The following is a 23,244-nucleotide window of genomic DNA, read 5'->3' on the forward strand; positions in this document are numbered from 1 at the left end:
TCCTGCTTCAGGGAAGAGTCAGGCCATGCCTGACAATAGATTTGTAGTAAAAGTGTGTTATTCCCTTCTTACAGGCATTCATTATTACATTTGAGATATTTCATTTCATAACAAAGGCAAAGAATCATCTTAGGCACTTTTATCATGGTAATGCTTTAAAACATTGAATGACATTTGTGTTTTTGCAAATTCCTTTCATCTTCTGCAGAATGAGGTATGTCCTGTATGACTGTGAGTACCCATGGCAATTCCACATCTTCCTCTTTGATTTGCTAGGATAGTGGGAATTTGCAGAGACTGATAGAATGGCTGGTTTAATGAGTGTGGTGTCATCAATGATAAAGCTTCAATTCAAATTTCTCTGTGTTTGCTAATCACTTTTAGAAGATAGAACACTAAATATACATGTTCAGTTTTCCTAGTTTTTTTTTTTCCTCTTTTATAACTTTTTATATCATTATGACCAGATAATTTTGTGCCCAAAATGCAATGGAAGCTTTTAAAAAGAAATCAAGCAGATTGCACCCAGTGAAGGCTGCAGGACGTGTGATGAGTGAATGCACACACGTGTGTGGGGAGCTCTCCTCTCTCCACATTACCCTTTCCTTCAGAAGGGGTTGATAAACACAGCTCCTTTTGTCCTTTGTAGAAAAAGAACGGATGAGTTTCTCACTCCACCCAGGCAAATTTGGCATCTCATTTTGTGAGGCTCAGAGCCACGGGCTGGCAGGCTTTTAGCAGGATTGAGGTAACCCAGGGAGCCAGAGCTGCTGCTGGTGCTTTGGGGAGTCTCTTGCTGCTGTTCTCCTCCTCTGCTGCTGCTGCTGCAGTTTCCCAGGTTTGTTCTCAGAATTGGCTGAACTGCTTTTCCTCAATAATCAGGGGAAGCAAATTCCATGCCTTTTGCTGGAAGGCCCCTGTACAGAAAAAAAAGGTCAATGAAAATACCAATGGTTCAAGGTCTGCCACTCCTAAGCATGTAAAGTAGTGTTTCAAAAGTTACCAGCAAGCTGTAGCTGCAGGCAAATATTCTATAAAGCAACTTCTACACCTCTGTAAAATATTTACATGTGTTTGAAATGAGGTTGTCCCTCATAATGAAGAATAAGTAGCCAATGTACTTGCTTGGCTCTACTTTGCATTTCAAGGGTGAAGGCTTTTTAAATTTCAAATCAGATGTAGATTTTTTCTTGTCTCAGTGTAAATTTAAAAAAAAAGAAATATGGGCAAATTCATACCTTTATTCTGCTATTAGATTATTTTCTAGACTTTCCTTTCAGCTCTTTCTACAGAATTCACACTTGGAGTGGATTTAATTCTGGAAAATTATCAACTTTATTGCATAACTGTGGGATATGCTTCTCTAAATGTCAGGTATTATCAGAGCACAGCACATTTAGAAGAACTCAGACTGTATAAGCCCAAGGTTAGATGTATTTAAATTTGACTTCATTACATTTTATACAAGACAGAATATCTCTATCCAAAAAGGTCTGTGAGGTTTTTTTCCTCCTTTTATTTGCCACATCTGGAAAAAACCTTCAAAACCAGAGCTGTGAGGGTCAGAGCTGCACAAAGCACGGACATATTAATGTTGCATGCTTGATTAACAGTGAGATACAACACTGTGTTATTCACCATGCCAAAAAATACCTCTTCAAGAGCAAACTGATTTCTTCTCTGCCAAGCAAGGACTGGCAAAGGATTTAGTCAATCTCAGTGGGCAGGGAGAGGGTGTTTGATGGAGGAGGGGAGGAGAGAACCTCCTTTAACCCCAGGGTTGGGGAGAGAGCCCCCCTTGGCCCCAGGGTTGGGGAAAAAGCCCCCCTTGGCCCCAGGGTGGGGGATAGAGCCCCCCATGGCCCCAGGGTGGGGGATAGAGCCCCCCATGGCCCCAGGGTGGTGCCTCTGGAGCAGCATTGGGCAGGGCAGCTGTGGCTGCTGGGACAGGGCATGGCAGGGGCAGTGAGGGGTGGTCTGAGGATGCCCAGCAGAGCCAAGGGTTCAGCTGCTGGGGAAATCAGATATATTTTATGTGTGATAGCAGAGCAATTTAGTGCCTGTTTCAAAACTAATTTTTTTTTTCTTTTTGGTGTGTGAGGAATTCTAATGCTAAAAGGACACCTCTAGGAGTCAATAATTGAGTTTCTATCAGTGATTGTTTTTCTCTCAAGGCTGCAGTATTGGGTTGCAGTGCCAATGATCCACTTCACAAACCCAGGTTCTGTTACATCTGGCTCCTAAAATGATTCTGAGAAAGGCATGCTGCTTTCACATAGGATTCCAATTTAAATTAATAAAAATGACCTCATGGTGCAGTTAACTTCAGTAATGTCCATGTGAATCTTGATGCACAGGTGTTTAGCTGAGCCACAGAACAGGCAGCACAGTTGCTTTAAGCTGCATGAGGCATTTGTAGTTGCAGAGCAATAGCTGATTCTTATTCCTCCTTGTTATTTTTTCCCTGTATATATATATTTTTTTAATTTATTTTTTTCTTAAGCAGTAGCTAGAAATCAGACTTCTGCCTGTTTTCATTCATCATCTCCTTTGTTTGTTCTTGCCTGGGCCTGCCTGAAAGTCTGGAGAAAATGTATGAATCAAAAAAATAAAGAAACAGATGCCTTATGCTGAACTTTGTACAGGAAGAGAATAATGAGAGCAAGTAGAGAAAATCAAACACCACAGGCAGAGGTGTGAAAGCTGAGTAGGAATTGCACTGCAGATGGGCTGGGGGATCAGGAGAGCATCTCCCTTCCCCTGCTGGCACTGTGGCCATCCCTCCCACAGCACTCACTGAAAGCATGAGGAAGGAAAAACAACAACAAGGGAGGTGCTGTTGATCTGTGTTTCTGTCAGTAGTTAGGGCATGGCCATAGGGGATGCAGGACCAGGCACTTGGGTTGTCCTCCTGGTGTGTCTGAGTGAAGGTAAAGAGTCCTTTGAAAGTGCTTCAACAAAAAGGAAAGGAAAAACAAGGGAAGAGTCAATCTGTCTGTTGGTGAGAGCAGGAATCACTTAGAGCAGTAAAGGTTAAAATGTTGTCTCTTCTGCCCCAGCATTCAAAAGCAAGGTTAGCTGTGACCTGGTTGACCTGACAAATGCTTAGTTTATGAGAGTTTAATAAAATATTAGAATTGCCCTCCTGGCCCTGATAAAAATTGCTGCAGGGAAGTAGCTGAGGTAAAGTAATTGTCACGATTTTTAATCTCTGAAGACATATGGGAGATTGACATGGTCCATAAAACTGGAAAGGACAGAGTGGTTTTCCCCCAGAAGAATGAAAATAGGATTTCTATGGGAATTTTGGTGGAGAAATGGAGTAAGATTGATTTTTTTGAGAGGAGTTAAATTGCTTGAAAATACCTAGAATTTAACAAAAAGGAGGTAACTGCCAAGATCCATCTGTAAAGTTCCAATCATAACAAATCAGTTTAATTTCTCTGCAATTGTACAGAAAAGCTGGTGAGTAGATAAGGAGTGAGTGGCCATGGTGGTATCACCAGGGGCAGATGAGGAAATGTGGTCTGAATGGGACCATCATAATTAAAGCAGATTGCAGTTCTGTGCTTGGAGTGAATGCTGGCAAATAAATGGTTCACTGTCAAAAAAGATGGATTTATATCTCACAGGGCTCTGGCCAGTAATATTCAGCATTTTGATAATTCAGATAACAGAAAAGGGAATACACCTATTTAAATTACCAGATGATATCAAAGTGGGTTACCAGCAGCCTCAGGAACAAAATTAGAATTGAAAGCTAAATGAAAAAATTGGGAGAAGTGATTTGCGTATGCAGGTTTCAATTCAATGGATGCAATTGCAAGATCTTACGCTTCCTAGGGAATAAATCTAGTAATCAGATATGTTATAGGCAGTGTATAGTCAGTAGTATTGTATAAAAATATATGGGGATATGGGTCAGGGAACACACTAAACACAAAAGTAATGTCCTATGCTTTGGGGAAAAAAAAAAGTTTCACACTTCAGTGTTTAATCATGTGGTTTTTGTAGGACATAGTGAAGCCTTGGAAAGAATATTTAGGTCAAGAAAGAACTGGGTTTCCTTAGCATCAGCAGGGGGAGGCTGGGGATAGAAGTCTTCAAGTGTGCAGTAGATTCCTGTGTACAGTGAGATGATTCTTTTTAGTATGATTTTATGCTAGGAGATTAGGATTAGATAGATTAATTTGTAGCCAGAGAGATTTTGGTTGGAATGAAGAGAAACATTTGTAAGCCATAAAATAGTTGAAAGCCAAAATAATTTTTTTAGGAAGTGTGTAGAATTTTTATATTTGGATGCTTTTGTAACCTGATTAAACCCATTTCTTCTCTGTACTTTAGTGGCAGCTCATTCTGTCCTGAGGTGAGGCTGGTTCTCAGTCAGATTTTTCTCCCATTTTTCCATCAGGCATTGATATTTTGTGTGCTAAATCCCACACTGCTTAGTATTGCAGTCCCCTGCTCAGTCTGTTTCAGTGTAGGGGATAATCCAATAACAGAGAAAGTCTATTTATGCACATCTTTGAGACTTAACAAATTCCCTTTTCCTATTGATTGCAAAACCTGTTTAGGTTGCATTAAGTATGACCAGAATGTTGATAAGCTCTTCTGCATTATCAGGCAAGGTGGAAAAACTCCTCTTGCTTTATTACACTGAGCTCTTTTGCATTAGCATGTTAAAGAATTACAAATTAAGCCAAATCTAACACTGTGGAAGAAAACCACATGATTGGTAAAATCAGGTAAGTAGAGGAGTAAAAATATTGCCCACAGAAGTAATTTAGAAGATCATGAAGAGGGCACTGTTTGCCTTCAGACCTAAGTGGAAAACTTAATTTAAAGCTAATATTCTGTAATGAAAGTTATTAATTTTTGGTGTTCCTCCTACTGAAAAATAACATACATAATTTGCTATATTGAAATAATATAGAGTTATAACTTGGTTTTAGCTGGCTCTAATTTTTTAGTACTCGAAGATTTTTAAAATAAAGTTGCACATCAGAAGTCCACTCAGGAATGTCAAGTTTCAGGTTTTGGGATTTTTTTTTTTTTCAAAAAATGGTGTTTTGACAGTTTAAACACAGCAATTGAATATTCAGAATTAATTGCATGCTCATTTCATTAGAAATGGAATAATTTGTCAGAGTTAAAAAGTTCAAGTGAACTTGTAGCTTGCTGCTAAGACGTTGTGCACAGAGCAGTCTACTCCCAAACCACTTTATTTCCTACAGTGTGTTTCTGGAATATAATGCACCTCTTTGCTGTGTGATAAATACCCTCGAGAAGGTTGTTAGAGAATTAAATGTGCTATTATCAGCATGGAACAGAGCAGATAACCTTGCTGTACAAAGCATTGCAGTGTCTCTATCTCATCTCTGTGCTGCAGAGCTGCAGTCACCAGCCCAGGATTGCTCCAGGAGTTCTGTGCTCACATCAGCTGCAGGGAAGGCCAGGGAATTTCAGTGTTGCATGCTGCAGCTAATGATGGGCTAGGGGAGATCCATTCAGCCAGGAGCCTTAAGCAGCTGGAGCAGGGGCTGAATGGATTTAGGGGAAATAAAGAGGATATTCATTAAAGAGCCTTGCAAGGCCACACTGTGGCGGTACCAGAGCCACAGCTGTGGCTCTGCTGGATGGCTCCAAGATGGAAGCAAAGGAGGGCTTGGTCACAAGATCTGACATTTTTATAAGTTCTGGTCCACTCACATATTGGAGCTAATTGTCCAACCAGAGCTCCAGCCCATGAAGTCCCATCCTTCTTTTTTCTCTCTTCAGTCCACGTTGTTTATGCTCTTGTTGTTTATGTTTATCCTGAGATCCAGATCATTTGTCCTTGGTCTCTGGCTACAGAAGGAATTATTTTGTCTCCCTGCTCTCTGAAGAGAGCTCACTGTCCTCTTATATTAAACTCAGACCTACACACCAAAGTAGCACAGAATCTGAAAAAAGTAAAAAGGTAAAACCTGAGGCATCAAGATCAGCTGCAGGGAAGGCCAGGGAATGTCAGTGTTACATGATGGACTAGTGGAGATTCATTTGGCCAGGAGCTGTGCCAGAAATGCAAGTGGAGCATTAAAAGGGCCTGCTTGCCAATAATGGAAAATGCAAGTTCTCCTGGATAGAAGTAGTGGTAGGATCCCAGGTTTGAGTCCAGTTGGATCAGCTCCACCAGAGCTGATGTAGAGAGCAGTCTTCTGTGGGAAGCTCCATCAGTTAGTAATGGGAATGGATGATGAGGAAGTTAAAATTTCTTCGAGCGAAGCAGATCATTAGCTGCCTGATTAACTTTGCTTCTGAAGTACTGATAGAGAAGTGTCTGCTAAGAGAAAGAGCGCTAGCATTTAGTTACATGTGCCTTAGATGTCAGGTACTACTGACCTAATTGGGATAAAAAAAGGAATAAAAAAGGTATGAGGAAAAAGAAGTGATATCTAATAAGTTCTTAATGGACCCTTATAAATTCCTAACCCACTAAATGAATATGCAATTAATCATATAACTTGCACCCACCTATAAACCAGTTGCAGGCTACAGAGGTCTGGGTATGTCCTGTATTACCTTGGTAGTGCTGTGCTTGTGGGGTGCATTGCTCTTACTGATGATCATTCTTAATACTGAAAAAGAGAAAAGAATGATCAGCTTTTTAACAAGTACTGACTGTAGGGTCACATTTAATGTCATTCCCAAAGCATTTGCCTGTAATCCATACATGTCTGTGTTCATTTAATATTAGCTGGAATAGGAGTGGTGCATAGTTAAGGTCACTTCACAGACCCTTATCAAACATTGATTTGTTTAATGGAGATCTGCAGTCTATATGTGTGAAATAGGTGGCTGAATTGGCTCTTTGTGTTTGTGAGGATATCTATGCTTTGTACCACTGAGCACCATGATTTTTTTTTGTTACTGAATTGAATCAGGGAAGATCCAGATCTTGAGCAAGTGTTGAACCAGTTACACCACTCAGTCTTGGGCACATAACCCAGTACACACAGCACTTGCACCCCCTGAGAGGGTGGATTTGCTGTAAATCCTGTCCCTCCTCAACATCTACAAAGCTTTGCTGCGGGCATAATCTAAGACAGGGTTCTTATCCTTGGAAGAATCCTGGATCGGCATACATGATTCTGTACTTTTTTTTTAATCTCAGCTTCCTTACTGAATTTATAGTTCTTACAAGTACAATTTAATTAAAGGGTGTTGAGTAGGAGTTATTCAAACTACAGCACCATTATTGGCAAAGGAAATCTGAATTTGCTAAATTGGTGATAGTTTTCTGTAATGAATTTGCTAAATTGGTGATAGTTTTCTGTAAGGGAAGAGGAGCTTTCAGGGAACTTGATGGTCAGTATACAGCTCAAAGGGCTGTTCTCCCTCTTGAAAATGTGACCTGTTGTACACCTCTTATGACAAATAAACCATATTTTTTGAGAAAACAAAAACCATAAAAACAAAAGACAAAAATATTTTAAAAGGGGATTTAGATGTTCAAAGTGGACATAGTGCAGTAGTGAACAGAGATGAGAAATCATTACAGCAACTGAGAATCTGGCCAGTGGATTATAATCAAATAGACACTGCTTAGTTAAAAATCTAAGCAACTCAATTTGATTCGAGTCAATATTATTTTTAAAAGAACACAAATGTGAATTTGACTAGGTAGTGCCTCATATTAAAGGAGCTTAAACAATTTTATAACTCCCACTTCCTTAAATTAAAAAATAATTGATCTGTTTTTACTCATTATGTACATAATCATTTTAGGTTTAATCATTTAATTCTGCACACTGAATTACAAAGAAGATGAATTAAATATCAAATAAGTGTTATATTATGGAATTTGCTCCACTCGAGTATGTGAGAAGAATATAAGCACTTTATATCAGGTATTTCATATAAAATCTCTTGAATTTCATTGTTTTGATTAGAATGGCTTTTGAACACATGGAAAGGGGAGTGGTAACAATTTCTGTGGTTTTATGTGTCACATTTATGGAGGTATTTGAGTGCCTAAAGATGCAGCACCAGAGATGGTTTTTTAGAATTGTGCCGGAGCTCTGCATCTCATTGACTTATCAGTATCTTATTGACTTCATCTGACACCTAAATGCATCCATCTTTAGAAAGCTTAGGATTCTATTCCCCACGTGTTTTTGCAGAGAAAGCACTAAAATTTTGTCAAATATGGCCACAAGTCAACCTTGGTGTTTTTGTTGTTCCTGCAAGAAAGCTACAGCCTAGAATAATCTGTTGAGTTTATAGCCTACACTCATGGGCTGTTCACTGCTTAGTTCATCTCCATGAGCAAAGAACTCTGTAGGGTTTCATAGTGCAAATAACTGAAAATCTGCAGTTTGATCTTTGCTTTTATATATATATATATATATATATATGAGAGATACTGAGAGCACATATGTCAAATTAATAGCAGTGCATATTTCAAGTGACTACTTAGTTGTTCCTGGACACAAATCACACATTAATGAACTAAACAAAGTTTACAGAGATCAATAAAAAGATTTTCATCATAGATGTATTCTTCTAGCCACCTCTTTTCAGATACATCCATATCAAACGTGGGAGCGGTCAACATGATTAGGCAGTAATCTGCTTTTATCAATACCTAGATTTTCCTAATACAATATTCCTTCTGTCGAGTGTATTTCCCTTGCACACAGTTCATAGGCTGAGCTTTTGTAAAAAAATAGTTTTATTCACTGGAACAGACTTTATCAAAATAAAAACTTCCCTCTGAAGGTCCCATTCACTATCATGTTCAACTCAGTAGGTACAATTACAAATATATTGGAAATTAGGCCCACTGACCAGAAAAACCATTGCAAAGTGAATGCCCTGTGTAATAAATCATAGAAAGATCTGGTTTGTTTATCTAACATTTTTTTTATTTCTGTGAAATCATTAGCTTTCTCACAGATTTTTTTTGATCACTATAGAAGCTGAGAAAATGTGCAAGTTGTCTGTCAAGAGGTTTTGAAAATTGACTTGTAGCCCACACAGTGGTGTTAAAATAACAAATCCGGCCAAGTCCTTAACTAGATGTAGTGAAGTTGGAATGGATTTGCCGTTCTTAAATAATAACTAATATCTGATGCAATTCAACAAGTGGTTGATATGTTCTGTGACAAGCTATTATGTACAATCAGAGCACAAAATAGTTCTCTTGGAAATATTCAACATCAAGAACAAAAGTAGTAGTTAATTATTTTTAAAATAGAACAAATGTTTTGTAAGAGCATTCTACAAATTAGAAAGATGAACATAGATTCTCAAAAAAGATTAAATGGAAAGAACCCCCCCCAACCACCTCCACTTTATGAGTCACTTCCCCCTACAAAACAGAAATAAGGCAGTGAAGTATCAAGCTAACTCCTTCATCACTGGAATCTGGAATTGCTGCTTCTCATTAAACAAGTACGTGCACAGGCTGCCCCTGTGCCTTTCTATTAACATAAAATTACTTAGCCTGAAGGGAGATGGTCAGCCTGACCCAGGTCATTGCTTCAAAAATGCTAAGGCAGAGTTTTCATTCACTTGAAACACCACTGTACAGCATAATTGAATCCGCCATGCAAGTGGATATCAATGGGGACGGTTGGCTCTGTTTGACTCTTAAGAAGTAATTCGTTAATCCAGTGGTGGAAAACTTTATTCCAGGGCAAATGTCCAAAGATAAAAACAGGCTGTGTGTTTTTCAAATATTTTAACCCTCCTGTCTCACAGTTCTTTTTTCATGCACTGCATGGCAGGCGTATCTCCCACCTGCATTATGCACGAGGAAACCATCCCATCTTTCTCACATTGGCCCCATTCCTGGCTCCTTGATCACAAAAAAAAGTTGTCTAACTGCCTCTGACTAGGCCAACAGGACAGTTGGGAAAGCAGATAAATCTGCTGGTGTTGGCATTTCTCAACAGTGCTGAAAGGAGTGTTGGATAAGTGGGTTTCTGTAAATGAGAGTTAGCAGTTACTTTGGTACAGATAGAATGAAAGAAAGGTCTTTTAAAATACAGACATAGAGTTGAAATACCTTGAAGTAGGTGGAAAAGACTAGACCTTTATGTAACTGTCCCAGAGAAATGTTTTAAGCTGTCTTTGTTGCACATCACTCTTTAAACCAAGCTTCCATCTCAGGCTATGAGGAGCACAGATAGTGTGACAGACCTAACAGATCAAATGCTTGAGTCCAATTTTTAGAGAAATATTAAGATGTGCCCCTTTATTATCCAATTTTTGTGTTCTTTTTAAGTAAGGACAAGTCTTTTTGGGTATTTGAGCATGAAAGGTTTAGCGTGGGGTCTTAGGCAATAAATTAATGTTCCAGTGAAGGCAGTCAACCACCTGCACAAATTTAGCCTTTATAATTCTATTTATTATCTGCAAATATAGCACCAGATTAGATGAGTCCTGGAGAGATGAGTTTGGTGTGAGGTATTCATCACTTTGTTACAGCTTCTTTGAGATCACCACGAAGTACTCCCTTGTACTAAATGAATAGCTCTCTTATCATGACCTTTTAATCACTTCATCATGAAGAGGTCTTTTACTTGCTACAGGAGTCTACTTCATGATAGCACCATCAAAGGGACTGTAATATCATAAAATGGCCACAACAGAGACCAGTACAGAAATGTGGCACAATAAGAGAAAATTAGTGAAGATAGACCTAGTTGGCTGCAAGCAGCATCATGGCTTGCTAATGGGAAGTGCTGGAGAGGATAACTGGCTGTGAGCTCCATTGTTGGGAACTGCACCTGGAGGTGATATTTTGCTCAGTTTTGTAACAGGGTAGTGGAACAGAAGGGGAACAGTGTAAGCTTGCTAGCAGGGCCAGCAGCGCCAAAGAAATCATGGAGGTGTGGGAGATGAATAGGGCATGACCAAAAAGGAAGTTTAAAGACAAAATTTAGTTGTAGTGATACTTGTTGAACTTACTCCTATGGAAAAGATTTTCTTTTCATGCTGTATTTAAAACATGAAGATACTGGAGCTCACACAGCAGTGCAGGACTGATGTAAGAAGGGGAGAAATCTAAATTGCGGTGTTCAGATTATTTGAAGAGTTTAAAAAACAGTTTCTAGAGAATGTCTTGGAGGGATAGAGTCCTGGCCATGTTGGTTGCCTGGTATCATAAAAGTTGATTGCAGTGCAGGAGCACTTTAAGCACATGGATTTCAAAAGTAGTTGTGAAAGCTGTTCACAGCTCAACCTACAGGCAGATAAATACCAAAAGAGAAACAAACAATCATTTTATCATGAAAACTCTATAAAAGACTAAATAAGGAATTTATTGCTATTAAAAAACCCTGCCAGTAGCATACAAAGATTCCCTGGACTCTCCAACAGCCAGAGCTACCATTAAAGGTGTCTTGATGTCACAGTGGGAGATTAGGAGAGAGGATGACTTGACACAAGAAACACCCAGTGCCTTCCTGCTGTTCCATGTGTCATATCCACACTAAGCAATTTTTGTTGATAGTAATCAAGGCAGTGAAAGGCAGGTAGGTCATGTACAGGTACTGAACTGTCAGATTGCTTAGAAAAAAGCTTTTCATTCATGTCTTTAATCCTCCAGAAGAGAAAGGCTCTAGGTGCCAGTGTATTCTGCCTGGATGCATTCCTCAGTTCCCTGAGCCTGTGTTCCAGCCACCATGCTCACACACTGTGGGTCTGCTTGCTGCCTTCCCTCCCTGCTGCCTGTTCTCCTTTCATCTGAGCCTCTTCAGTTCCAGCCCTTTAAGGGTCTCAGCTCTGTTTTGTTCTGGATTTGTTCTTTCTTCCTATTATGTCTCTTTTTTCCCATCCTGATATTTTTAGCCCTGTCTTTTTGTCTTCCTTCTTTCATCTTGCATGCTTGCTGGTTTAGCCATCTGCTTCCCTCAGCCCAGTTTTCTTTTCCATTTCCCCTTTCCATTTCTTCAGACCCATAGGCCATTTATCTCATTGCTTCTCCTTTCTCCAGCTCCACGGGGTCTTTTCATCTCCTCATGCAATTTGTAAGCAAACAACAGATGAGCATCCGGTATCTGCTTCCTAAGTGCTGCCCGAGTGACTCAGATTGTCTGGAGAAGAAAAAGAGATATTGAGACTATAGTCTTTACTTCAAAATTGACTCATCACGTGCTTTGATTTCCTTTTGTATTCTCATCATTTCAGGACACCTTCAGTTCTGTTTAGTTTTGTGCTCAGAACCTGGACATTTCATTTATATAAAATGTTAATTTAGAAAATATTTTCTCAATGTTTTTTTAACTTTTTGTTTTTTGCATTATATTTCACATGAATCAGTTTATGCATATTTTTGTAAATATCACAACATGTAGAAGTGTGTCTCTTCAAAACAAGGTAGTGGTTTTTTCTGCATCTGGAAATTTTCTGTTTAACAATCTGTTTGAATAAATACAATTTGTGACTCACCAGGGAAAAACTAAAAATAAAACCAGGCCTTGACTTGTTTCTTTCTTCCACAGTATCTCAAAGAGTAATTAAGCCATCTCAGAACACTCTGAGAACACTTGATGAAGCTTTGCCTTTAAGAATCGGTGTTTTAAAAATTTTGTTTTCCGTTAACAATTTTCAGTATGTGTGGAGACACTCAATCCAAATTCCCTGTAGATGATGCCTTTTGTGTGAGATATAAGTAATCCATAGGACCTTGTAAAGAGATAAGACTGACTAAAGTGTCAGGCATATTAAAGCATTTAAATGAATATTTTTCTAAGACAGGTTTGGATTCTCAGCTGCATTGACCAGAGGCAAGCACCCTCACCAGTCTCATATTTCCATGGAGATTAAGTTCTGGTTGTGCTGTCAGAATTTATATTTTTTGTTTCCCCTTACGCTTGTCCAGATCAAAATGCACATGCACACTCTAAAGCTGTCAGCAAATCAGTTCAGGAAAAGGGAAGATTCTGTAAATCCTCAAATACTTATAAAGTCCAAATTTTGATCACACTGAATATGAGTATGAGCATAAGCTTGAAAGGGATGGACACATACCTGTGTATCAATACAAAAATAAAAATGCATGTATTATGCTTGAGGCTTGAGATTTACCAGTTTCACTGTCATGTAACAATGATTTCAGTGCAGTCATTCCTGGTTTTTAATGCTGCAGGTGAATAAGCCAGAAAAAAACCCATATACATTTTTGTCATAAGTCATCTCATACGAGACTCAAGAAACATATTTTACGTGGTAGTGTAACTAATAGAATTTCAAATGACAGTGATATGTGAGGCTTTGAGAAGTGGCAATGCAGAGCATTCTTTCTTGAATAATTCACTCATCTGAAGTTATTATATATTCAAAACTGATTGAGTTGCATATCCAAATGATGGTCTATCAGCTGTTGATGTAGGAGAAGAAAAAGAAGTTTCTGCATTTATTCTGAACTGTGGTTTGTATCACATTACTCTTGGTTATATGAACTGAGTTTAATTGATTGTGATTTAATTTACATTCTGCAGTGGATGTCTTTTTCTTGAGATAATTAATCTTGCTGAAAAATTCTGTGTGAACAGTTGAGGCTCTAACAGATTTTCTAGAGGTGCATTTTTGTTTAGGCTTCCTTGACAGCCTTTTTTCTTACAGATAAATTACGTGTCTCAGAATGTCTTGCCTTCATATTTATTTTGGTTTGGCAGCATATAGTTGTTATGGCTGGCAATATTTCATACCCCAAAGAATTAATGTTAACCATAAATTCCCACCAATGATATGCAGTGGTTCTTATCAATCATGAGAAATAATCAATGCTGATTGAAACAAATAAATATGATGCTTTTCAAAGTTACAACCTTGTCATATAACTTCAGTGCTCACATGCATCAAGCTCTATTTTGAAGTAACTCTGCAATTATATACAGAGTTCTCAGAAACCAGATATTTCACCAAAAGGGCCAAAATTGCACAAGACTATATAAAGATTTAGACATCAGTAGTGGCAAAATTTACCTCTATTTTGTTTTTGCTTCCAGAATTGGGTAGAAATAATAGGATTTACAGATGTGTGGCAGTTCATCATCTCAGTATTACAGACTCTTCAGGTGATTGTGCTAAGAGTTTGCTTTGAAACCAGTTGAAGAACATGTTGTGTCACACTATTTAAAATGAGAAGTCCCCATTGCTCTCTCTATCCCAGATATAACCAATATGAAATCAGTCATTAACTCATCTGGCTTAACTTACTGAATCTAACACCAGGAAAATACCAGTTAAATACTAGAGCTCCAAGCACAAAAGATGCCACTTCACTGGTGCATGGTGTGAAGCATTTCTGGTGTGTATCCCAAAGTGAGCTGAGCTTTAGTATCAATGCACAGTCTGAGCTCTCACTGTGTTTGTTGCCATGGCATGAAATCAGCAGAATTCCAGTCTTTAATCAATATTTTAATGAATATGCAGAGGCCATCATTGATTGGTATGGAGTGTGGTTTTTCAAACTCTTCACTAATAGCACAGGTGTTACCCAGTGGTTTCATGTCCCTCTGTGGCTCAGACTTCAGTGCTGCAGAGCTGTCTCCTCACCTCTTACACACCCAAAGAGCCAATTACTTGAAACCCAACCATGGCCATGCCATGTTCAATCCCATTTAGCAACAGTTTCTAAGCTGGAGAACACATGGAGTCAGACTGGAAAGGTAAAGGGGGAACATTTGAGGTGAATGATAACAGAATTTTAGAGAAATTTGGATTTCACCATAATGTTATTGATACCATTAACATTATTAATTTATTTAGCACATAAATTGCAAAATGGATGGAAGTTTCATCCAGCAGCTGTGCTTTGCCTTTGGCAGTAGTCATGCTGCTCCTAATTTAATCTTATTAACTCCCTCATAGGTTTTACTAACGGGGTGCTGAACATCTTGCAATACAAAGATAAGAAAGGAATGTATCTTCTTTATTGTTTTGTGATCAGCACATTAGATACTGATCCCATTCTCTTTGCACTGCAGTCCCAGCAAGGTCACGTGTCTTAAAGCTCATAAAAAGGAGATGAGGAATAGGAGCTGGTTGTGTGAATGTTAATCTGGTTTTCTGGAGAGCAAGAAGTTGCTGCTTGGAATCCTGATGGAATCAAGCAGAGTGTCCCCTCCCACTGTAACTCATTTGCTTTCAGCAGTCTTTCCACAATGGAGGAAGTTTGGCCACAAATAATCTTGTGCTCTCCAGATGTGTACCAGAATAAGGAGCTTGTGCATGACATTAAAGACCTGCTGAAAGCCTTTTCTCCATTTTCATTGCTGGAAATCTGAATTACACCACTGTTCTCTAAGCAAAATTGATAGTAAAATATCACTAACTACAGGAAAAATAATTTCAATAATTCTTTTCATAATTTACATAAATAATAGACATAGAATTTGTATAATTTAGTATAATTTATATAGGCTGTGTTTTTTGACAGAGGGTGAACTTGAATATATGTTAACTTACTTAAAATACATAATACAGTTATTTTTTCTGGCCACAAGCACACCATATTTATATCAGTAATCCCTTCAAAAGATCTCTATAACCATCCTGTGCCTCATTATGTCCCCTCATATTCTCTCCACTCTGCATCTTGCTCAATATTTGTAGCTCATGGCATGTTCTGGATATTCCATTTTTCTTCCAAGATACTTGTATCCTAAAGGCAAAATAGGAAGCAATATATGTTTACACTTCTTTTTCTAAATTGTATTTTTGAGCCTTTAGTGGAGGTTTCTTAAAGATTTGGGTTTTTGAATGAGATTCTGTTTGTCATTGTGTGTTGGTACTTCATTGCATGAATGACAGATGAATGATGAGTTATTTTTGCTTGGCTTTCTAACCACTTTGCCGTGGCAAAGGCTTTATGGTTCAGTTTTCAGCATAAGTAGATTTTTCAGCAATTCTTCAAATGCTTAATTCAACTGTAGAAAAGAGGATAAAGGCAGAATCCCAGTCATGGTGCTGTTTTTTACACCGTGCACAACAGCCAGCAGCTCCTGTGGCTGGCACCCACTGGGGCAGTTTGGAAATGTGCCAGACCATTTTACTGATGTATTATGAAAGATCTCCAAAAGTGAGAAGGGCCACGGGTGAATGGAGAAGTGAGTGTCCTTGGCAAGCTGTATTCCTGTTTACCTCCCTGCTTCACTGTGTCCTGCCCCCTGATTTCTGGGTTCACAAGCATTTTGTGACATGCACTGTAATGCAGGTTATTCATTTTGAGGGATCACTTTTAGTTTGAGGCAGTCCCTTTTTTTCAGCTGGGCTTAGGAGTATTTGTTTCTCCCTAACATTGTTGTTACTGATGTGGTGGCCTGAAGGGATAAACAAGACAAGATTTGTGGGAAGAGGTAATATCTTTTATTAGGCCAACTGATGTAGCTGGAAAATATAGAAAAGGTTTCAGGCACAGAAAACCTTTTCCAGGTCAGGTTCTCATAGCTTTGAACTTCCTAATAATTAACTTGTGCCTGTGAAGCAATAAAAGCAGTTTTTTGATCTTTCTTTTTTTTTATGAGTAATACTGTTTGGGAGGCATCCATATATTGCAGGAGTTTAAACTTTACCCAGCTAAGGTTGATTATTTTGTATCCAAAACTGATTAAATTCTTCAACTCATAGAACAAGAATATAGTCATTTTTCATTCACATTACTAGTCTCATAAAATGCTAGATTTTATTTTTCATGGGATCAGAAGTGTAAATTAACCCATAAAAGATCTGATATCTCACTGGTGAATCAGAAAGACCTGCATGGTTTTGAACCTTATCTGAGAAACTGCCTTTCTTTTCAAATCAGGGTATGTGTTTGGAGATAAGTGGGATGGGAATGATGGCAAACACTGCAATTTCAGTTATTTAATGAGTCTCTGCTGCTTTTTTTTTTCACTAATGGGAAGGGCATGGCTTTTAAATAGTGTGTTCTATTTGCTATGTTCAATACAAATAGATGGATATCTTTGTTGTGTGCAAGACATGGACACCATTTGGCTGTTAAGCTTTGGAATAACTGAAAGTATTACTGCAGGTGCTGAAATTTTCAATATGTATTTCATATCCTCTCAGCTTTTATAGCTCTTGCACAGACTGAGTGCTTTAATGCACTGTAAGATGTCTTATTGGAACCTGAAAGGGGAATTTACAGAGTGTAGCAGCACTGAGAGCTGCAGTGAGGAGTTCAGATTGCAGGTGTCTGTTTGGGTGAAAACAAAAATACAAGACAGACACTCCACTACCTTGCAAAAAGCTGTGCCAGCAAGAAGGCATCATTACTGCTCTAAATAAATAACACATGAAAGAATGTAATTGGTTTATAATACGGGAAATGGATAAAGGATGCATCAAGGTGTTTGGCATGCCCAAGCATTTTGGGATTATAGCACTGTGAGGTTCTAATGTCATCATCTCTCTTCCATTTCCCTGGAGCTGAGAGCTCTCATCACACCATAAAAATACTGCTACTGAGCTTTTCTTGGCAGCTTTTTAGCAAAAACACTATTCTGCTGAGAAATGTTTTCCAAATTACCCGAGGACAGTGAACTGGATCTTTTCTGGAACGTTTTGCAGAATTAGTGGAGTGTGTTTGGCAGTGTGTAAGGCAGTTTTCTTGCATCTTGTTGGGCATTGCACTGAGTTCCATGGAATTATTTCACTTTTAGAACCACAGAAAGAAAAAATAATTCCTTGAAAGGTAGAGAATAAAGGACACATGAAACTCCAGAACTCAGTTGTTGAAAGAATCACACCTTCATCTAAATGTGTCATCTAAAAGTTCAGATCATGATTGATAAGTGTGTTTTTTATTGTTGGCTGTTAGCTGAGTAATAGATTGTTATTTCAATACATTTTGACTGGAGCAATTTGTCTTGAAATACTTTTGGCACCTTTTTCTTTTAGGTCCTTTGTAATGGAGTTCTGTAATTTCATTTTTTTCATACACAAATGCATCTAACTTTTTCAGTGTTGAGCAGCACCAGATGAAAGCTTGTCATCACTTTAAAAGAATGAATTCAGAAGAAATATTTAATATGCAATGGTTGTTACTGACTGCATTCTATGGCAAAAGAAAAATTAAATAAATTGTACTGAGGGGGAGGTATACTGTCTGTCTGATCTAAAAAGCCATTTTCACAGTTCTTAACATTGCAGGGAATATTTACCAGCTTATCATAATAGAAGCAGGCAAGTTATTTACTTGCCAGAAAGGCCTGAACCCTAGCAAGCATACATGCCACATCTGAAGTTTAGGCTCCTTACAGTACCCAACCTTAACATCTATAATTATTTTAATAAATTATACCAGACCATTTTCCTCTTTTTGTTTTCCTCAGCTGATATGACACTGCAGAAATTGCTGTAATTCATTTAATATTTTAAAAGGCTTTTCTATCCTACATTGCTTTTTTTCTTTCAGATGTTTTGTGTGTCTATAGTCATTAACTGATTCTCTCTGTATGTAGAGGATGGGTATTTTTCACTACAACCAAATCTTTTCCTCAGTTACACATCTCTTATTTTGGTCAGTTGGAGCAATTCAATGTCCATGTTTAAATACTAGTCTTCATTCAGTCTTTTGATAGGACCTCAGTTAGAAGGTGTGGAGTATAAGAAATGTCTGAAAACATTTTGGTATGAATGTGGTTGCACTTTGGGCTTGACTTGCACACAGTAACCAGCCTTCACTGTAAATACACTGGGAGAGGGGTTGGAATAAATTACTGGGTTGTTGGTTTTTCCTGCTTAGTGCACATCCTACAATTCAGGAGTTGCAGGGCGTAATTCCCAAGCCTCTTCCACAGAGGACACAACTGGTGGCTGTCTGGGAGGTTTGATCCTGGTATTGAGAGGGTTCCTGCCGCTCCTCCCAGTGGTGCCAGATGTGTGATGGTGTTAAGGAAGGGCTGTGTCCCAGCTTTGTGCAAGAGGAAACCAAACAGGTTGAGCCTTTGTACAAAACTACAAGAGCTTCCTAAGCACTTTCTATGAGAGCCAGACTAGGAAAAGAAATATTTAATGCATCCTTTTTGTTGATTTAATGTTGACAGTGTTTCAGTGTGTGGCTCTTGCAAGCAGGATGAATTAGGAAGCTTGGTACTTGTAATTTATACATGGTGTTTCTGTTAAGAACTAATATGAGTAAATTGAGAAAAAATGTCAGCATCCTGTCTGAAAGTGACCTCACTGTAGTGTTTGTCTCCACTAGAAGTGGAGCTCTTTCCACTTTTTTCAACAGATATTAATGTTTCTGCATAAATGTTTAGACAGAAATGTTACACAAGGCAGGAGCAGAGTTTCCACATGATATATGAAGTGTTGTTCTTGTTGTTACAGTATATTTTCTGTTTAAGCTGCCAGAATGACTTATTAGTTTAGCATTTCTTGTTGAAATATATTCTGTCTAATAATTTACTTTTAAAATATTCCTATTCAAAATATTTATCAACCCTCCACACATTATCTTTGATACAATTTTCCCTTTTCCTACAAGGGCAAGAGACCCACTTCTCTTCTTTGTAACTGGCTGCTGGTGAGTGCCCCTCTGGGAAATCTCTGGCAGTGCACCCCCTGTGCAGAAACCACCATGATTTAACCATTTGTCTCTACTTTTCAGAAGAGGCTGCTACCTTGAAAGACAAAACAGTTTCTCTTAAGCTGTAATATAAAATATAAAAATGTTTGGGGCATGCTTATTAATATATGTATGATTCTTACTGGAGCAACAGTTCTGATGTTCAACACAATAGACTTGGAAAATGGAAATTATTTTTGTCTGAAAGGGAAATTTTCTAGAATGGGTACTCAGCTGTTGCGCAAAGTAGGGTTACTAATCTTAGAAACCTTTGTGGGATCCTTGCTGCATCAGCCAGCAAAGATGTGGGGCATGCTAAATTCTTGGCATGTGTTGGCAGGGAACTAATAATGAGAAGGCAGTCAGTGGAAGGATGTTTTGGATGGCTCTGTTATTGACTGGTCTCTAGGCAAAATAACAACCTCTGAAACCCTCTCGTGTTCCATAGTGACAAATTCCAGTGGCTCTGTCCATGTAGGATCCCTCTTTGCCTGTTCTCTTTGAAGGAGACACTGAAAGGTTCCCAGAGCAGAAAATGTACCCTGAAGAGCTCCCAACACATGCAGCCAAGTGAAGGTTTTGGCTTTACAGCTGTGGCTGTCCCCGTATAACTGGGATTAGCCTGTCCAGAAAGAAATCCTCCATGTGCCAAGCAGAGATGCTGTTACTGTAGACATGAAGCTGCAGTCGGTCTAGAGGATGTAATCTAACATTTTTTTCTAACAGAAGTTTCCATTAGAAAGATTTTTGCTTAGTTCACTAATAATTAGTGGCAAATATATTTCATATTCCAAGACCATGTAGCAATTTCAAATCATATTAAAACTAATACTATGGAATTATGATACTTTCATGATACAAGACATGGAGGCAAATAATGAGCTAGGTGAAAACCAATCACTCAATCCTGGAAGAGAGTAAAATGTCTGTTATTCACTGTGGGTGTATAGACTAATGTTTGACTAGAGAGAATGTGTAATTGTTTGCTTTGGTTTGAGCTCTGTGGTGTGGTGGTCCATCACATTACACACTGTAAGTGCTCTTCTGTTCTGCTCAGACAATACTACAGGTTTTGAATCCAGAAGTCACTGGTAACTTGCTGTTGAATTAGAAAGTTTGGTCTCTCTTTCTTTTACCCAAAATATCAGAAAAACTTCAACAAACTTTTCCTGAAAAGCAAAGAAAGTCAGCCAAAATCAGACCAAAACTTATTTAATGAAAGCCACAGCAAACAGAGCCCTGCTAAGTAGACAGATTTTCTGTTCTGTGAGCCATACCTGGGAAGTCCTTCAGGCTGTTCATAGCAAGTGGTCAGAAAAATACCATATGAGCCTGTATTGGTCTGCACTTCAAGCAGAATGACTGTGATGCCTGTGCAATCATTTTGATACAGTTTGATGAAGGAAAAAAAATGGTTTTTTTCCCTAATGTATATTCGCATGTGGTTTTTGGTTTGGGTTTTTTTTTGGGGGGGGGGAGGTTGTTTTTATTGTTGGGGTTTTTTTAAATGGGAATGCAGATTTTTCTAATTTGGACCTTTTATGTGCAGTTGTACTGTTACAGTGGCTGGTTAAATTAACAGGTGAGTATGTGTGTCCTTCCTTTCAAAACCTGGTTCAGGTCTATTGGTTATAATTAATTCAGTAAAACCTTCTTTCAGTAATAAAGGTGTCAGTGTTTACAGGGGTTGAAGAGTCTGACTGCCTTTATGGTAGTCTGTATTTAATCCTGTATATTGTCTTGTAATCCTTACGTTTTGTTTTTTGTTTTTTTTTAACAGGTTTTTCATTATTCTTATACAGCTTCATATGTGATTTATAACATCCACACAAGGTAGGTCACATTGTTTTTTCCATACTGTGTTGTTGTCAGTGGCTCTATGCATAAGGTGATGCCAGTGTGTTCAAGTAAAAATGTTTCCCTTTTTTCAAGGGAAGTTTGGGAGTTAAACCCTCCAGAAGTAGAGGATTCAGTTTTACAGTATGCAGCCTGGGGTGTTCACGGACAGCAACTGGTAAGCACAGTCATTAAAAATGTATGGACTCCAGACAGACTGAGGTAAAAACAAAACTGGAAGCTTTAAAAGAAGTTGTGTCACGTATTTCTGCGCCATAGTAGTGTGTTCCTATTACAGCTTTTAGGAGAGCTCTATTTGTTTGTTTATTTTTTATTAAAAACATGTTTTTCCAGGCTGACCCGCAATAAGCACATGGTACAGTTGTTGAAAGAATCACACCTTCATCTAAATATGCACTCAGTGATTTTCAGGATAACCATCTTTATGGCTACTGCTGTGTGGGAGGGAACGTTAAAGGTGAAAGACAGTTTTTTTAAAGTGCAATATCAATGAAAACTGTGGGCAAAAGCAAAAGCTTAGCATCCAAATGTGATGTGATGGACTCATGAAAAGTGATGTTTTCATTTCAGTATGAAAATTACTGCCAAGGTCAGCTGTTCTGCATTGAATTCATAATAATTAAACAAGATGCCATGTTTCACGTATAATATTTTTTCCAGAAGTTTTACCATTTTTAATGAACATTAACCATCCATAGTCATCATAACCAATGTCAATATAAAAAGAAAAAAAATTGTGGTTTTAGAACAGCAGTGATTTTAAGCTGACCTGTGTTGGTAGTTGAAGGCAAGAGACTGATTAAATCTTCAGTTCTGCATAAGAAATTCAGATAATCCTTGTTACAGTGTTCTAATAAGCTCATTAATGCCCCCAGGCATGATCCCAGGGCCTCCTTGCACATCCAGCTTGTTCATGCAGAGAGGCTGTAAGCTGAATGTCTAGAGAATATACCCTATTGCTTTATATCATTCATCAAGATGATTGGAAAGTAAAAAATGTTTCTGGTTGGAATGTTTTGCATTAAGGAAGTGGAGGCAGGTGAGAAAAAGTAATTGGAACATGCTTCGTATGTTTTAATAATTAACCACCTTAATTTGTTAATAATGAGAGCATGGCAACAGAATTAGTGGTAATAAATACATAGGTTATTTGCCAGGCAGCATTATGGAATGTGGCAAACTATGTAAGTTGTAGTAGAAAGGAGAAGCATTTGCAAAATTGAACAGATTCGAGAAATACTTTAATTAAATTTCAGTTTGTAATATTCCTCTGTACTGGACAGAGGATCTGGATATTTATGCTGATCAGAGAATCAGTAATCTAAAGTAGAACTAAAATGAAATGATTTCTGAGAAAATATCTTTTTCTTTTTGTGAGATGTCTCATAAGAACAGGGTCAGATTTACCAATCATAAACCTCAGAAAAATAAATCAGAATAATGCTATCTTTATGTGGTTTTGCTTAAAATGTCATTCTGAAAATATGTATGGATACTTTCAGATACAGGCACAAGTAGACTCCTATTACATCTCAGAACTGCAAAAAATAGATGATCATTTTAGGTACAACCTTAATCATCCAAATTTGAAAACACTGGCATAATTCATACTTGAGCGAGGATAACATTACTCATCTTTGTTAATGTCCCTAGTAAAGTTAATGTCATGCTTTAAAAATATCTGCTCTGCTGTGGGTTTTATGGTGCCATATGGTCTGCAGAATTAGGAAATAATAACTTTGAACACAAAATCTTCTGTGCACTCTGAATGGTGCCGAGTGTTGCCATAGAGATGTACACCTGCAGGAACAGTCCAC

General features: G+C 38.2%; 1 protein-coding gene across 1 annotated transcript in view; it reads left to right on the forward strand.

The window, feature by feature from the left end:
- DPP10 (dipeptidyl peptidase like 10) overlaps nt 1-23,244 on the forward strand; it is a 202,318-nt gene that overhangs the window by 119,302 nt on the left and 59,772 nt on the right. The window contains exons 5-6 of the mRNA XM_005415744.2: nt 21,351-21,403; nt 21,503-21,584. Coding sequence (XP_005415801.1) covers nt 21,351-21,403; nt 21,503-21,584 — 135 coding nt within the window. The remainder of the gene's footprint in view (nt 1-21,350; nt 21,404-21,502; nt 21,585-23,244) is intronic.

Source organism: Geospiza fortis, unplaced genomic scaffold, assembly GCF_000277835.1.
Source record: "Geospiza fortis unplaced genomic scaffold, GeoFor_1.0 scaffold112, whole genome shotgun sequence".
Taxonomy (NCBI): domain Eukaryota; kingdom Metazoa; phylum Chordata; class Aves; order Passeriformes; family Thraupidae; genus Geospiza; species Geospiza fortis.